We start from the raw sequence: 18,027 nt of genomic DNA on the forward strand, positions 1-18,027 counted from the left end.
GGTGTCCCTTGTGTGTTTTGTCTGTGTTTATGTGTGCTGTGGGCGTGCCTATAATACACACCTGTCTCTCATCAAGCTCATCGCGTTGCAGCATATTAACCCAATGATAAAACGATCTTGCGATGAGAGATCTAAGATACCGCCTTAGGTCACTCATCGCCACATCGTTTTATCAGCTACTGTGGTTGTATGTGCTTCAGGCCTCTCTTCGGACTTCTGAGATTCCGTATTTCCCTGGGATTCCCTGTGTCATCTCTTCAGCCAGCCAGGCCATTCACTCGTCTCCCCATCGGTCACCACCCTCCGTATTTGCCAGCTGCCTCTCTGCTCACTTCATTTCCATTTCCTGTTTCCCTTACAATAAATACCCCTTTTTATATTCATCCAGAGTCTGCGTCTGCTTTTAAGTTCAAATCTGCGAAATCATAATCATACTCCAGAGATTTGTCTCTAATATTGTTTTACGTCAGAAATTCAGGATAGTTTTACCTCTTGAGGCCTCGAAGAGGTTAAAAATAAAACAAGATTATAATGAAACTCATCAGAGGAGGAATTTACAAATGCGCTACATGGATAATTTGTTTTTCTTTCTATTTACTTCATTATTACATGACTAAGTACAGTGTCATCAGTATGAGTACATACGAGTCATTTGGTATTTCCAGCGTGAGATTATATTATGCCGAAAGCTTCATACAGTATAAGCACTCATTTAATAGACTTCACTGAACATCCAATGTTTCATTTTCTTTTCTAACAACTATTGTGGAGGCCAAAACTCATGCCAAAGGAAAGTCCCTCTATGAGGATGTAAAACAAATCATACAAAAAGGTAGTTGCTTACCTGGATGTTTTTAATGCCGGCTTTGCAGTAATAGCGTTTGATGTCTATGTCAATCTCAGTGTTGCCAACAAAGCTGAGTGACAAAAGCACAAAATATGTCTGAGAAACAATCCTTGTGTTATTCATTATCTTCATGTTTTTTTTTTAAACTCCTGTTGTATAAACATAAACACAAACATGCAATATAAGGTTTACCCTGGATGTGACTCGATTGTAGTCATTAAGCTCATTGAGTCATTTATAACATTTAAATTCTGTTGTTTTCCAGAAGTTATAATCCTTCAGATTTTATTAAATCAAACCCCAGTTTTTCATACTATTTATGGTTGGCTTTATTTCAGTAACACTCATTCAATGTCTTCACATTCAGTAATTACCTCACTATATATCAGTTTTTATTGTTATTGGAAGAGTCTGCCATTCCCGTGCTGGATTCAAATTTCATTCATTGCCACATGTAATCCAGCAATTAACTTTATCTCACTGATATCAGTCTCACTATTTGCTGTTCACTCTCCTAACACCATATCAGACCTGCAATCAATTTATCTGTCACAGAAGTTAGCTATCATCTACAAAATAAACATTTTTTGAATGCCTTTCCTTTTTGCAGGGAAGAAAAGAACAGGATAGATGAGCCACAGTCAGCAGTTACATGAAGAGCTGCAGGTAACAGGCTGCACACCTGCAACCTCTCGGCTAGGTAACCCAACCTGCTCTGTTGTTGTGTTAAAAACGTCTTGCTCTGTGTGCAGCATGAAATCCGATTATTCAGTTATCATTGACTGAGTTTGTTTGGCTGCACTGCAAACAGACATCCAAGGTGCTGTTCTGTTGCATTTCTGACAAAGTAGCTGCTCAACGAGTATTTGCTGTAGCTTTATATCGCATTTTCCGGTTATCACCAGTAAAAGTGGGTGTTGCCAAATCAACCAGGACTGAAATCTAAAGGACTTCAACTTTTGACCTCATCATTTCTCATCGCAACTCCACTGATTTTAGACATCAGAGTCTGTGTACAGGTCTTGGGGAGTGCAATTGCATACAGTCCCCTCCAAAGTATTGGAACGGTAAGGCAAATTCCTTTGTTTTTGTTGTTTAAGATCAAAAGATGAGTAGGAGACAAGAGTTTAGAATTTCAGCACTCATTTCGTGGTATTCACATCTAGATCTGTTAAACAACTCAGGACATACCACCCTTTGTTTGAACCCACCCATTTTGCAAGAGAGCAAAACTTTTGGAACATGTGACTGACAGATGTTTCTTGTTGCCCAGGTGTTGTTATTTTAGCTACATTAAATAGCTCTGCATGACTAGTCAAAGTTTTCATCCTTGGTTTAAACCTATAAAGACTGCATTTCCTGTTAAAGAGGATAAACCAACATGAAGACCAGAGAGCTGTGTATGGGAGAAAAGCAAGCCAAGCTGAGAAAAGAAGGAAAATCGACCAGAGCTACTGGACAAACATTGGGCATAACAAGCACAACAATTTAGAATGTCCTGGAAAAAGAAAAACTACTAGTGTACCGAGCAACAGACCTCCAACAGGTCAGCCAAGGAAAACAACAGTAGGTGATGATAGAAATATCGTGAGAGCTGTGAAGAAAAACCCCAAAACATCAGTACGTGACATCACCAACGACCTCCACATTGCAGGGGTGAAGGTATCACAATCCACTGTTGGAAGAAAACTCAGAGAGCAGAAATATAGAGGCCACACCACAAGATGCAAACCACTCATCAGCAGGAAGAATCAGAAGGCCAGATTGAAATTTGCAAAGAAGTACAGAGATGAGCCGCAAAAGTTCAGTAACACAATCTTATGGACTGATGAAACCAAGATTAATCTCTACCAAAGTGATGGAAAGGCCAAAGTGTGGAGAAAGAAAGGAACTGCTTATGATCCGAAGCATATAAGCTCATCTGTGAAGGTGTGAGGTAATGTCATGGCTTGGGCGAGCACGGCTGCTTCTGGAACAGGCTCATTAATATTTATTGATGATGTAACTGATGATGGTAGCAGAAACATTTTGTCTGCCAATTCATGGAGAAATGCATTGAAACTAATCGGGAGGAAGTTTATCCTGCAGCAGGACAATGACCCAAAGCACACTGCCAACAAAACAAAGGACTTCATCAGGGGGAAAAAGTGAAAAGTCTTAGACTGGCCAAGTCAATCAGCTGACCTTAACCCAATAGAGCTGCATTTCACCTCCTTAAGAGGAGACTGAAGGGAGAAACACCCAGAAATAAATGAGAACTGAAAGAAGCTGCGGTAAAAGCCTGGCTTGAGGAAGTTATTGCAAGCAAATGCCACCAAATATTAAATGTTACTTACTTTAAGATTATTTGTTCCATTACTTTTGCTCACCTAACAATACTGTGGTCTAATACAATACAAATAATACAAAGCTGAAATTCTGAACTCTTGTGTCATACTCTTTTGATCTTAAACCCAAATGTCTTCAGTGAACAACAAAAACAAAGACATTTGCCTTACCGTTCCAATACTTTTGGAGGTGACTGTACGTGTGAGACAAAGTCTTTTGTGGCTCTAAAGGGAGCTGTTTGAAATGTGACCAATTGCCAAGTGGTGTCCCATTAGTCGCAAACAATTATGATTTAAAGAGGGATCTGGTAGGCTCACCTGATCTGTAGGTCCATGATGATCTGTCGCTTATCCACATTTTCTGTATAAACCTTGATCCCGTTGACCCTCAGGGGCTACACCGCAACAGAAGTAAACATTATTACGACTACAACACTCCAGTCCATCAACAGTACACCAACACCCCTCCCTCAGCTAGCACAAGGTCGACCCCTCTCGTGATCCCATGTGGAAACTATTTATGAAACCAGCACATATGTCGGTGATGCGCATGTATGTTCACGTTCAAGCTCCCACACACCCTCACCAGCTGACCCAACGGCACCTGCTGCCAGCGGCCTGTTCTGTCACTGCGGAAACTACACACGATCAGTCTCAGAGACATGCGTGAAGACTAAGAGGGGCTCACTTTGTCTCCTATGTCAATCTTGCTGAAGCAGAAGGTGCTGAGGTGGGCGTTGGACTCCTTCACTGCTGGCTCGATCGTCTCGAGGAACAGCTTCTCCACGAACTTGGAGATGTACGGCCACATCTGTTTCACCGTCTGAGGGGATGCAGGGAGAGAAGCCTGAACTTAGTAAAGTCTTGATGGCTTAAAAAAGGAAAATGTTGCCTTTTCCATCATATAATTATTCTAAAGGTTATGTACATGTGCTGTAAATTTTACTCTCTTTAGGCTATTCTTGCTACCTCATATAGGAACATCTCTACACACTGTGAATAATAGAGTTACTTTAAAATATTCAAAATGTATTTCTATTTAAGTAGAATCTTGTCAGACTCTTACACATCAAGCGGGGACACCAACAAATTAAATTTTGATCTTTAATGTGCATGCAAGTGCTTTAAAATTTACATCCAGGTTGCCGTCATAGGGATTCACAAGGGTTAACGCATTTCACAGCGTTGCATGTTAAGTCAGGGCAGCATGTTAAGTGAGATGTGCTGCAGTGCACAGTGTGGCAACATTCACAGTCCCAGCAGGAAGAGGAGAGATCAGAAGAGCAACAGACATCCCATTTACTCCAGTTTATAAAAAGCAAAAAGGAGAGCTTCAGTCAAGCAAACATATTCAGGAGACAGCCACTCAATATCTTACCTTGTTTAGCCACTCCACTCTCTCTACATCTGGGAAGTGGACCTAGAATGAAGAAAACAGAGCAGATAATCTCTGGTCCATGGTGATTTCAATAAGGCTGCTAATGCAACACTTTAAAGGCAAGTCTATGTGTGGTGAGATCTGTTCCACAGGTAATCAGACTTTAAATTATATGCTCTTGTGTGATCAGTAAAACTGAAAACTTGCAATTAAACTTCAGTTTTTATAAACGGAACTTGCATTTATATTTGTGAATTTCTTTTAAATTTTCAGTTTAAAAAGCCACCACTTTGGAGAAAATCACTGCACTCAATACCAGATACTGAGGCGCAGAACTGCACCAGAAGTGTGCGGAGGCTTCATCTCTTCCAGCTGTTTCACTGTACTATTGTATATGGTGCACATTTCAAGTGCAATATTAATCCCTTTTGCAAACACAAATTTCAAATTTGCTTTCAAAGATGCTTAAGGCCAGACAACGGGTAAGACAATATCAAAAGTCTTATACATCTCAAGACAATACAAATAGTGTTAACATCCATGTGACTGTACTAGTGTATGTTAGTGGTTATGTTAGGTACAATACAGTTTAATTACACAATCATTACAACAAGACAGAGCCTACTGCCACACTAGCAGCTCTGTGAGGCTGTAAAATCATTTAATATCTCTTACGTCTCAACCAGACCTCCACAGATATCCACCCTACAACTGTGCTGTGAGACTGAGCTGCAGTTTGACTAATGATCTTGAATGAACAAAGTAAAACGAGCATTGATTTAACATGAGGTAAAATAAATGCCTGGAATCAACTGACACGTCTGGCTGAAGTGCTGGTGAGACATGCAGTGCGACAGCTACAAGGGACAGCACTATTCCTCATGGAGGAAGCAAAAGTGCTTATCCAGCGTTTATGTCAAAGTGACAATAAAGGAGTGACAAGAGCAGCAGGTCAGGGAAAAGAAAGTTGTGGTTAATATGACAGATTCAGGCCTATAGTTTTGTTAAGAGGTGGAAATAATATCATCCTCTGGCTTCATTGTTACACCTGACACAGTGACCTTATTCAGAAAATGTAGGTGAAGTAATGGATGGTACACTCAGAGAACTGAGCTGTGCAGCAGAAAGTGGGAGCAAAGCATCTTAATTATTCAGCTTGTTACTGTGTTGATGTAAAACTAAAGTCATTTATGTCTTGAAAGTGTTATTGACAGGGTGCTTGGGATTTGAAACTAAGAGGGTTATTCTCCCTAAATTCAAACTGCCTGAAATTAACACATGGAGTCTTAAAGGTAATCAGCAACTGGAAACAAACACAAAAAACACACTTGTTATTAATTAGACATTATGTATTAATGAGGCTTCATATTTGTATCTCAAGAAAGTACAAAGTACCACATTCAGTGCTCCAGCAAACAAACTATTTGGTTCAGCTGACATTTAGCACCTTCTACTGATTTCAGACACGTAATGCTTTCCTATTGCTTGCGTCCCATGTGGCTTTAAATTCTTTTGAACAAATAAAACGTTAATAAGGCTTTTAGTGTAAGTAGCTGCTTCAACAGCCAGCCAATTTTACTTACCCCATGTAAATACAGTTGAGAGTATAAACTGGAACAAGGGGGAGTGCGCCTTTTGTGAAAGCAGAGCAGTGTCTGTTAAGACTAATGTCTGCATAGTGGGGAGAAACTGGCACTAGCTAAGATTTGGGAGCTATAATTGGCGAAAACCCCCACCTCTGAAGACAGCACAGTATCAATGCAGTGATTAGTGCCCAGCTGGGGCATGCTAATCAATTGCTGTACTGCCATGGATGGTGCAAAATCACTATTTCCTGGGATGGTCATGCACAGCAACAAGATCTATGACCAATACATGTAGTACTTGACTATAAGTTTAATTTATCAACCACAGACTTAAGACAAGGTCTGCTGAAGCCATTCAATAATGCCATTTCCCTCTAAGTGGGTTGCTGTGATCTAGCTCCTCCACCCTCATTTAACAGCCTAAATGCCACCTCAGCCATGTGTCAGCAGAATAAGCTTTTTACTGTTCTTAAAACACAGGGCTGCACTTAACATCACACACTAGTTGGCCTGTGTCTGTGTGATGAGTCTGATATTGAAAGTGTTGGATTTATAGTTTGATAAGTTAAGCTCAGACTGGTCTGCTGGGATTGGCTCCAGCCGCCTGTGACCCTGTACACAGGATAAGCGGTTGACGATGGATGGATGGATGAAGCTCAGACTGGAGGGTCACTTTAATTTTCATCTGGGCTCCTAAAAAAGGTTTTAGTGAAAATGCATTTCACTTCAATTTCCACTACAGAAGATATATAGTGCACTAAAACACATGAAGAGGCTTATAGTCAGTTTAGCTCTGTCCATTGGTCTTATAGAAGAAATGTAATTTAAATTGATAATACATAAACAATGTATAACCTTCATTAGGGAAACTAAGTGCATTTATTTATTTTAACCCCCCCGAAAAAGCCAAGCCATTTACTGTCCCATAGATGCTATTAATCCAGCTCCCTCTGGAGAGAAGTTAACAACATAGATGTCTTACACACCTCTTTCAAAGGCACTACTGAATCAGAATCAGAAGGAGCTTTATTGCCAAGTAGTGTTTTACACATATGAGGAATTTGCTGGACAAAAGTTACATAACATATGTGGCTATGTGACAAATACTCCAAACATTATTTTGCAGGAAAACACTACCTGCAGTTCATCTTCAGATGTACCAAATATCTCTAAAACATCCTATATTCTTGTCATCTGAGATGTATGTTGTGTTGGGTTATCTCTTTGATTTACATACATTAGTTGCTGAGTTAATGCCTCGTTTGAGGTTTCAGAAGATTCCCAACAAAACCCTAAACACTACTCTGTTAACCCTGACAAGGAAAAGTCAAGTACCCCCTAGTGTTATCCAACAATCTAACAAGTGTTGCAGTAATGGAGTGAGTTTCTGCAAGAGAGATAGCAGTCTGAATCCCAAAATAACAGGGATCCCGTGGGCATGTTTCCTTTCCAGAGTGGTGTCTGGTTTACCATTGTACCCTGCTGTATTTAGACTGGGAGTAATGTCACTGCTGGGGGGACAGCTGCTACATTACAGCTTTACAGCTCAACTCCGCTTCTCCTGCTCTTGTCAGCTGATTGTTTTTTCCTGGAAGCTCAAAAATATTGATCACAAAAATACCACATGCTCTTCGGAGAAAGAGCTCAGCAAGGATGAACGACAGTGGATATTATTCCACCTATTGTATTTGACAGAGTGTCTTACCCATGGTGGTAATTCAGAGGTCATCAGACTCTGCTTGGCACTTCTCTCCTCCTGCTCAAAGAAAGCAAGAGCTCGTCTCAGTCGGCTGTTTTTCCCTGCTAGGTTTCTCCTCCAGCAGAAAAAGAGAACAAGTCCAATCAACAGCCAACTGAAACTGAACTCAAAATATCCCAATGCGTAAATAGGGAAAATGAGAACAAACGTTTTGGCAACGTGAACCCAGCTCTGAGCCAGCTCGCTGGTCGAGGACATCGGGGTATCATCGGGTATATTCTCCGCTGAGGGAAAGTTGGGGCTCGGTGGTGCGTGTCCATTCTCCTTAGGTAAAGAGGGGCTTGCTTTGTGTGAATGGGCTCCTCGTACAGTTGTCATGCTGTCTTTAGAAATGTCTGTCTTCAAACTGTTAAAATGCGGATGAGGTTGAGCGACACGGTTCCCATGTGCGAACGGACTGAAGCGGTTCCCGTCGGTTCTCACGTCGGCTCACCTGCACACCGGCCCATCGCCTTCGGAGGAATCGTTGGCATTGACCGCTTTAGTTTCACCAACGACACAAAGACTGGCAATGCATTCCCGTGGTTAAAGTAGGCAGCCGACTTAGTCCAGTCTACAGCTCTACTCGCCCTGCCTTGACACAGGTTAGAAATAATCATCTCCAAAAAACGCACAGGAATCATGAACTGAGCGCTCTCGGAGGGGCCCGCAGCCTAGCTAAAGCGACATAACACCGCCATCTGGCTTTCAGTAACGGTAAACACAGCTTGTAATTCTCAATTGTAGCAATACAGTGATAATGTCAAAGTACTTGTGAACAAGCTTAAATTATGTATGAAAGAACAAACACATGAAACTGGAATTATTTCAACCAAATGAATACCCTTCAAATAGGAACGGCTGTATAATGACGAGCACAGCGAAATCGATCTACAGCAGACGAGTTTTATTTATAGCAAACATTTAAATAACCCTAAACACAACTAGCAGTGCCAGATATAGTAGTGTAAATCGTTATAATCATTTTAAACAACAATAAAATATTGTATTTGTTACAAATTCACGTTCGGAAATAAAGTCGTTGGCCGTTGCCACGGCAACTGGCTGTTAATATCAGGGGTTGCTCTGCTGCTGATTAATAAGCCTGTTGTCAAGCTGAAGTGACGCGGTCTCCTTGGTTTCGACTTACTGCGCTTGCGCTCTAGAGATTTACTGTCATGGCGGCGTCGTTACAAAAATATGAGCTAATTTTCAGCGATTGACTTACTTAAAAAATAAAAACACAGACGAGAACATGCATAGCGACAAGGTAACGGCTTTATATTTGACTTTACCATGTTTTTTCAGTAGAAAATGCCGTGTTCGCTGTGGTAGTGATCAAATGTTAATGTGATCTTGGGAAAGGAACGTTGTATTGCTGACTGGTATGGATTTGGTTGGATGTCGTGAAAATATGTTTAAGTTATGTTGTCTTTGAGTAAACATTGATATGGTCATCCAGTGAGAATTAAATGTATCTATTTAGAAAATAACCAAGGAAGACACGTGGAGACCAGCAGACCTGAAAAGACACATCAGGGTAAGTTTTTGAGAGTTTAGGAAAGGGGTTGAAGAAGGCGATGATTCAGGCTGGATTTATATGAACAGATAAAACTACATCCAAATATTATAAATTGCTGTATTTTCTCTTTTTTTAGGAGGAAGGACGTGGTGATGACTATACTAGGAAGCGAGGTGACAGTGAGAGAAAGCTCAGAGGTGGGGAATCTATAGAGAGACGCCGCAGGGACCCGGAGCAGGAGTACAGACGAGAGAGGGAGAAGGCGAAGGAAAGGGAGAGTACAAAAGACAGAAGAGATGAAAACGAAAAAGACAGATATGCAGATCGACGGAAAGAGGGCTCACGTGATAGGAGAGGCGACATGGAAAAGGAACAAAGAGATGAGAGGGATAGGGAGAAGAGAAGAGGAAGAGACAAGTTGGTGGATGAAAAAAGGTACGTTGAAGAGAACAGAGACAGGAGGCGAGATAGAGGGGAAAATATTGAGAGGGAGAGGGACACGGAAAGACACAGAGATAAGGAGAAAGAGAGGGAAAGGGACAGAGAGAGACCCAACAAAGAAGACAGGGACAAAAGGAAGGAAGATAGAGACAAGGAGAGAAGGAGAGAGGAACAGGACAGAAGGCACAGGACTGAGAAGGAGAGAAGGAGACATGAGGAAATTGGAGAAGGAGAAAGAGATCGGCTAGAAATGCATGAAAGAGAGAAGAGAGATCGGCATCGAGAGAGAGGACAACACAAAGATGAATATGAAGACAAGAGGATCAACAAAGACAGACAAGAGAGACATGCAGACAGAAAGGAACTGAAGGAGGAAAACGGTAAGGCCACAGCAGTGTTCACTCATAGCTTGCCATATTCACAGGATTATTATTTCATGTCTTTCTGATTTCAGTGCACAAAGAAGAACATAGAAGACATAAAGAGGAGAGAGAAAGGAGGCACAAAGAGAGAGGATATCATGTAAGCATCTGCTGTAATATTAATTGTTCATCACTATTTTGCATGTTTTGCTTATATCTCACAACTCTAGAGCATTTCACTTCAGAGTAGTAAACGGTTTGGGTTAATGTAGTTGTGTCAGTATCCTTTGGTAACATTCTTGTGCTGTTCTCCAGGATGAAAGGTGGAAGCTTGACAGTGAATCCAGGGAGCATAGACGCTTGAAGGGGTCAGGCGAAGAGGTCAGACCTCACCGTGGTGACAGAGAGCAAGCACAATTGGACAAACGCAAAGAGAGAAGGCACAGAGAGGAGGAGGAGGAACCGGAAAGAAATCATCACAGAGACAGGACTGGCTCCAAGAAATCAGCGTCTGACAATAGTCATAGGCATGATACTAAAACTGAGGTTTGGATTTCCACAAGTTGCCTTTATACTGTAACCTGTAGATCTTTTTCTTGTCTGTTTATGGTTCCCTAATGGATTTTATTTCTCCCCATGTGTTATTTTTGTGATCCAGGATGTAGCAAAGGTATCTGAGCACTGGGCATCTAGTGTGTAAAATGTAGGAGACTCAGATGAGCCTGTAAGATTTTGGTGAAGATTTGGCAGAGCATAAACAATATAATATCATGCCAGTTCCAATAGAGTTGGAGCTCACAGCTACATTTCTCTTTGCTTAACCATATGTAAGCTCTGGCTGCAGCTTGTTATATGAAGTTATGAGCTGAACATATTCAGCTTGAACTGATTGCAGGTGAATTGGTCTTATTGTTTGGTCTGTGAGCCATCTGCTATCTGTGCTGTATGCTCTGCAGTCTTTTCCTTTTACAGTACTTGCAACTTCACTTTCACCGTAGTTCTGCATCATTGAAAGAGTTTCTCCACACTTATTTAAGCATTTAAGATATTTTCTACTTCATGCACTTATGCAGGTTGTCAAAGATGAGGATTTGGCTGACCAGGAATATGAAGATGACTTTGAGGTAATGAAACAGCCTTCTAATTATAAAACCCTGTGAACACAATTCTGTTATCATTGTTTTTGTTTTGTCATCATGTTTAAATCTATATTTTTTTAACATTTATCTGCTCATTTTTGTGTTACTTTTACATGTTACGTTCTAAGAAACTGGTGAGTATTCAGAACTTTTACGAGTGCATCCATTTTCATTCTTTTAAGATGCAAAGTTTGACTCACAGCATCTTGTTTTTTGTTGTTTTTTTAGTTTGTATTATGCAATAAGTAATACATTTCTCTGTTCAAAGGATTATGAGGAGGATTTTGAGGAGATGGATGAGAGTGCAGATGAAGGTGAGGACGAGAAGGAGCCACAGCATCCAGAGGTGGCTGAAGAGAGGGAGGAGCTTACACCACAAAGAAGAAATGAAATTGAAGCAATTCAGAAAGCCATGGATGAAGAGAACAAGAGAGTTGGAACAGCTCAGTCCAGACAAATAGTGAGCAGAGAGGAGGAAGATCGGTCCAGAGGTACAGTTTTTTGTCATGTCTTTTCTAAAAAATGTCTTCCAAGTAAATCACTTGATTTCATTGCATGTTACAGTGTAATCAAGATTCATTCTTGATATCTCACCTGAAGACAGTAAATGTCTGTATATTTTGTGCAGAATTATAGGGGATATAATGCATCTTTGCTGCTCTGTCGATAGGATCTGAAAAGAACCAGAGTAGAGCCTCCCAACGCGGGAAGTTTATCGACTTTGTGACCGCAAAGCAGCGTGAAGTCAGCAAGAAAGTCGCCACTAAACAGAAGTAGGTTAACTTGCAAAAAGTAATAATGTAATATGAATGAATGACATTTTGCACAGTGTATGTGATCTTTAATTGTACCTTGTGTATTTTTTTCTGATTACAGGAAACGCAGTACTGAGCTTCTTCGCTTGATTGATTTGGATTTCTCGATTACATTCTCCCTTTTGGATCTGCCCCCTGTTAATGAATATGACATGTATATTAGAAACTTTGGAACTGCCAACACTAAGCAGGTCAGTGTTTGTTTGTTTACACGGACACCTTTAACCAAATTACAAAGGAGAAAAGGAAAATATTCCATGTTTTCCATTAAAAAACATATGTCTAAATAACATGTGAAACGTCCTCCTTGTCAGGCTTACGCTCAGTGTAACGAGGATAATGCAGACAGAGACATTCAGACAGAGGAGATAGAGGTGTGTGAGAAGTGGACGCAGCATCCTCCAGAGCACAGTGGAGCCTGTGGTGGTGAGGAAAAGCCCAGATTTTTCTTCTGAGGAATTCCATGTTCACATGTAGAGTTCAGTGACAGTGTTTTTGTTTTGACAGATCCGTACCTGTCCCAGGAAGCACGAGACAAAACCACAAGTGAAATAAACTTTGATTCTCAGCATCTGGCAGCATTTCTGCGCTCAGCCTCACAGGTGATCGTTTACTCACTTATCTTTTGTATTTTGAAAAATGTTCTTGACTTCCTACATGAAGGTTTTTGGGGCCAAGACTAACGCCTGTTGTGTTTTGTCAAGGTCATGGTTGTCCTGTTGGAAGAGGATCAAGCTGAGAGAAAATCCCTGAGGAAGCTGACATCTCAAACAGACACACACTCTTTCAGCGATGGAAGTTTACAGCTCAACACTAAGTTGCCTTTTCTTTATGGTACACACCACAATGGGAGAAATCCATTTTGTTCTTACACTAATTGCACTCCTAAACCACTTTATTCTCATTAGAATTTTATCAGTTATTTGTACCATACCAGTTATTCAGAATTTGCTGTTTAAAACCAGCACATGCATGTGATTACACTACTCAGGGATTGATATATTTTTGCTTGTCAATTGCAGGTCGCAGCATCAGCCTGGTGCACTTCTCTCAGGTCCAGAGGCACACCATGATGTCAGTCCACAGCCCTACGACTAAGCCCAGTGCTGTGCGTCTTGACAGCTGCACCATCATCTGCATCTGGAACATTTGGGAGCCGTCCAGGCCTCAAAAAGTCCTTGTCTACGAATCTGAGGTGACATTTATAACTTCCTTTTTCAGTTATAGAAAAAAAAAGTGATTTGACATAAGCAACACTAGTATCTATTCGTACATTACCAGTAATATGTTTTCACCAGAGATCTACACTTCATTTTTGAGATGATTTAACAATTTAAACACATTAAAAAGGCCATTCTTAAAAATGCAACGTGCACGAAAACCAGTTTTTGGGCCAGAAATCAAATCAGCCAGTAACTCACAGAGGAACCAAAGTCACCTCAAATCCAAGATCCACAAACACTGACAGTAACCCCTTTTAATGCTCACTGCTGCAGGTGCAGTGTTGTTGCTTCAGCCCAGGAAAGGCCATATTGGTGTTTGCGGGCACAGCTGTCGGCTCTGTGCTGCTGTGGGACCTGAGGGAGCACGCTAGTAACCATTACCGCTTGAAGATAGGAGAGGATGAGTGGACTTTCCGACAGCCCACCTTCTCCACCGGTATGTTACAGACGAAAGCTGACCTTTAGAATTCAGTTTATTTTCAATACACGGACATGGACATTTGATAATACCGCAGATGAATTCCTGTTCATGTTTCCAGTTTGAAGCCGAGCTCGTGCCATTTTAATAATGTTTCTGTTTTTGTTTTGTATTTTTGGGCCTTTTCACTCTTTGTACCAAGACTTTTTGAATGCCTGTTTCACAGTCACACCAGCCAAAGTATGAAAAATAGCAATAAAAAGCAGTAGGGATGATAGGGCCTAGAATTACGACCAAGTGCATGAATATAATAATATATATAATATCACATTTGTGTCAGTACTTGCCAGCAGTATATAATGCTAATTCCTAATAATATCATGCATTAATCATTAAACATTACCTGGACTTGGATAAGCAGCAGAAAATGGATGGATGAATGGATTAAGCAATTAAAAATACCTAATTTATTAAAAGTCCACATATGAATTATAGGTCAGAGGTCTGGGACAATAGTGCTGGAGATTTTCTAGCCTGTTTTTGCTAAAACTGCATATAAAAATATTTTATTTTAAGTAATGTTCCTGATAAAAAATATTTAACCTTTTATATATTTATATATTAATATTGACCTTTTGTAAATAAAATTTCAAAACCTGCAGAAACCCTGTTTTCCTGTAAAGATACCTTGTGATTGGTTATGCTGCTGTATGCAGCCTGTATTTTGAGATTATAAAGCCCCTTGATCTTTCACTTGATAATTTTTATTGTTGTGTATTTCACTCTTTGCACTGCAGTCCCAAGGAAATAAATGTCAGCAGGCACTAAATGGCATCACATCCTTATTTACTGTATACGGTGGTTGAGGACTGCCCCTGCCCTTTCTCTCACTTATAGTTCAGAGGCTGTTTTCAAACGCAGCGGCAGTGTTGATTCAGTGTTTGCTTATATCTTCTCTTTTGTCACCTTGTCAACACAGATGCAGTGATGGCCGGTTCAGGCCATTTCTCATCTGTGACATCTGTAGAAGTCGTCCCCTCCGCTGTAGCAGGGGGGCTGAGGCCAGAGGTCCCCCTTTTGGCATCTGAGGAAGGTGTGGAATGGTATAGGAAGGGTTAACGCATTGATTGAAGATCTTGTAGATGATTTTATGAATGTGCCATATGTTTTTGCCTTTCACAGATGGCTTTATAGTTAATTGTTGTTCTGTTTCATAATCTAGAGTCATCAGGATTATCATTCCAGCTGGCTTCTCTGGATGAAAGTGGGGTTTTAAATTTCTGGGTAGGTTGGGCGACGAAGTAGGCCCTGCTTATATTCTCTCTACACCAGCAGTTTTTAAATTGTGAGCCATGCCTTCCCAAGGGAGAGAGACGTGAGGTGAATATACTGCAGGAGGTGAAAATGGCAGGTGCATGCCGGTGTTCTAAAAACAACAGGAAGTTTGTTTTTGATTTGGCCCACTCACTAGTAGTTGCAGCTGCAGTGGCTTTAACATGCTGCTCATGTAGGCAATTTAGGTACTTCGGTACTTTAGGTACTAAATATATAATAATATAATAAACTACCTCCGTCAGCGAATAAATTACGATAAATCTGCTTAGAAATCATATAAAACAAGATGCTCGATTTGTTTGATTTGTTGAATTCAGTTTCAAAGTCCAGTAATATTTCTCTGTAGACCATCCATGGATACTATGCAAAGAGGGAACTGCTCATTTCTAATTTGACAGTTTGACAAAATGTAAACAAATATAGGCTTTGCACAAGTTGTAGCCCAAAGCTAATGCAGTGCCTCCATGGCAACATTACACTTCCTGTATACATCCACCAAATTTAGGGGAGCTGTAATGTTTTTTCCATTTGAGGCTCAGAATGCCGCTCTCGTCTATCAATTCATGTACAAATATTTGCCCAGTGGTGAAAACCTACGGATACAGCAAATTTGAAAACCTCTGTTTTGCACAAACAGCAAAGTTATGCCATGATGGACCTGCGTGATTTCCTCTCTGTGTCCATTAGGTGGTAGTGGAACTCCCAAAAGCCAACGAGGCCGGCTCTCCAACAGATCTCGGTGAGGCAGTCATGTTTTTCGTGCACTCCCTCTCACTCATACTCATCTTTCTCACACATGTGGTACCAGCTTCAGCCTGTCGTTCTCTCTCGCAGGGCTCAGACCTGGGGGCAAAGTGAAGTTGCTTCACAGCTCCTCCCTCCTCACTGCTGAGAGGTGAGATTGATAAACAGCTTGTGATGATCATCCGTCACTGCCAACCACGGGGCTCAAAATACACCACAATGTGTTTGGGCAGTGCAACACAGCTGCTCTGTCGTCGTCATACGATCTTGTTTGTTATGTACTGTGGGGCTGTTGTTGTGGCACCTCAACATTGATGGAAAGATATCCACGGTCATGCATACGTGCAGTGTAAATATGATGCAGTGTCGTGTTCCACTGTTGCACAGTTTGTTTTTGGCTGGGAATGCTGTGTCCTTTGACCTCCTGTTTGGCATTTTCCCCCTCTCTTGATCTATCCGGCTGTCAGGGTATCACCACGAGATGCAGTGAAAACAGGGCCGTCACAGACGCTTCATTTAAAATTCCTCCCAACAGACTCCAATCATTTCTTTATCGGCACCAATATGGTAAGCATAATCTAGTCCGCCATAATTGTGATGTCGTTTTTAAATGAACCCTCTCATGATATTCAGAAATTATTTCCACTCCCATGCCATTTTGTGTCATTTTGTGACAGTTGGTTAATAACTTTTCTGTCCAGGGTCTAGTCAATCATGGAACGAGTCACGGTTTGAAGGCGCCACCGAAGTTTTACAGGTTTCAGGAGGCTGGAGTCCGGCCCGTTGATGTCAGCGCGATCCACTTTTCTCCCTTCAGGCAACACTTGTTCTTGGTGAGGGTGCAATTCTTTGACATTTAGATTTTTCCCAAAATTAGAAAATCACATTTTTATTGTCTCCATAGAAATGTTAACGTACGATGTTAAGTGGCATTAGCTACACAACAGTGGCACGCACGGATTTAATGCTCTGCGGAAAAGCATGGAAACTGCTTTGTTTATTGTCCATTTGAGAGATTGTAATTGTTTGAGTTTGAATTTACTTTATTGCTATTACAGCAAAAACAATAAACTTGCCTTTGTGGGCTCAGAGTCAGACAACAACATTATATTGGTATTACATTAGTATGAGTATTATAATGATTCTAAATAAAAAATAAAACAAACCACAAAGTACCATAAATAAGTTTCCCCTGCCCTTATTCCAGGTGGGTTGTGGTGATGGCAGTATCAGGCTGCATGCAGTCAGCCGTGAGCAGCCTCTGACAGAGTGGAAGAATAGTACAGCTGGTGAGCCCGTGGTCTCACTGCAGTGGGCCCAAACCAGACCAGCAGTCTTCTGTGTGCTCGATGCAGCCTCTAATCTCCATATATGGGACCTGCTGAAAAATGACAGAGAGCCTGTGGTCACCGAAAGCATGAATTCTGACAGGTAACACCAGGCAGACATGAAGGGCTGATTTGTCTGAGGAATTTTACATTGTTATATTGATATGTGGTGTTCATGTTCTGTTCTCCCCTCAGGGTGATAGCCATGGCTGTGTTTGGAGACTCGGGACAACAAAACACATATTCAGGAGTAGCACTGGCACACGAGTCAGGAAAAATAGAAATGTCGTATTTCACAAGACATTTTACTGTACCCGTTACTGCAGAAGAGGAGAAACTGGAGAGCATGATGACTGAAGCCTTCTGAAACACTGCAGCTTGTATGGCTGCATTTAGACTGGTGTGTTTGTGTTAATTCAAACGATTTACTGCACTTTTAGCCTCTGGAAGAGCATAAAGATCAATTTATAAATCTGTTTTTGTCACAGTCACTTTGTATATGTCATATTTATATTGGGAATATAAGAAAAACTTACATTTACAGGGGTCTATGAGAAGAATGTGGCTGAATACCAAATATCCACAATTAATTCAATATTCTTCATAAATGCATTATAAGAAACATGTCAGTGTCTGTTGATGTAAATATTTCTACTGTTTGATAAATGTTAAATATTTTACGGTGTTAACAAGTTTATTTTTTATACAATAAACTGAGTATATCTGTAGTTGTGTTATTTAAGGTTATAGCAATTAGACTTTAACTTAAATTGCATAACACATGGACTTATTCATTTTCAATTATGCGATTTTTAAAAGCTAAC

General features: G+C 40.8%; 2 protein-coding genes across 5 annotated transcripts in view; one reads left to right on the top strand and one right to left on the bottom strand.

Moving 5' to 3' along the window:
• Positions 1 to 8,584, bottom strand: part of esyt2b (extended synaptotagmin-like protein 2b) — a 33,282-nt gene extending 24,698 nt beyond the window's left edge. For 2 of the 3 annotated variants that reach the window (XM_038729678.1, XM_038729670.1), the window contains exons 1-5: positions 7,844 to 8,584; positions 4,553 to 4,594; positions 3,863 to 3,997; positions 3,493 to 3,569; positions 845 to 917 (exon numbers count right to left, since the gene is read on the bottom strand). In XM_038729678.1, the coding sequence (XP_038585606.1) occupies positions 845 to 917; positions 3,493 to 3,569; positions 3,863 to 3,997; positions 4,553 to 4,594; positions 7,844 to 8,215 (699 nt within the window). In that variant the 5' untranslated portion in view covers positions 8,216 to 8,584. The remainder of the gene's footprint in view (positions 1 to 844; positions 918 to 3,492; positions 3,570 to 3,862; positions 3,998 to 4,552; positions 4,595 to 7,843) is intronic. The other variant, XM_038729687.1, reaches the window with a different exon arrangement.
• A 429-nt stretch (positions 8,585 to 9,013) lies between these two features.
• dync2i1 (dynein 2 intermediate chain 1) lies at positions 9,014 to 17,931 on the top strand. 2 transcript variants are annotated; one of them, XM_038729699.1, is made up of 23 exons: positions 9,014 to 9,146; positions 9,363 to 9,416; positions 9,535 to 10,219; positions 10,294 to 10,361; positions 10,517 to 10,747; positions 11,275 to 11,325; positions 11,469 to 11,474; positions 11,609 to 11,831; positions 12,011 to 12,113; positions 12,217 to 12,346; positions 12,470 to 12,581; positions 12,663 to 12,757; positions 12,860 to 12,989; positions 13,178 to 13,350; positions 13,652 to 13,814; positions 14,776 to 14,889; positions 15,019 to 15,080; positions 15,819 to 15,870; positions 15,966 to 16,026; positions 16,343 to 16,442; positions 16,577 to 16,708; positions 17,083 to 17,306; positions 17,399 to 17,931. In XM_038729699.1, the coding sequence occupies exons 1-23, from the start codon at positions 9,132 to 9,134 to the stop codon at positions 17,568 to 17,570; spliced, it is 3,156 nt and encodes a 1,051-aa protein (XP_038585627.1). In that variant the 5' UTR covers positions 9,014 to 9,131; the 3' UTR covers positions 17,571 to 17,931. The 2 variants fall into 2 exon arrangements, with proteins under 2 accessions (XP_038585627.1, XP_038585635.1); XM_038729707.1 differs by lacking the exon at positions 11,469 to 11,474.
• Positions 17,932 to 18,027: the final 96 nt, after the last annotated feature.

Source organism: Micropterus salmoides, unplaced genomic scaffold (genome assembly GCF_014851395.1).
Source record: "Micropterus salmoides isolate LMB-PRFRI ecotype aquatic unplaced genomic scaffold, ASM1485139v1 Ms_hic_scaffold_1, whole genome shotgun sequence".
Classification (NCBI taxonomy): Eukaryota; Metazoa; Chordata; class Actinopteri; order Centrarchiformes; family Centrarchidae; genus Micropterus; species Micropterus salmoides.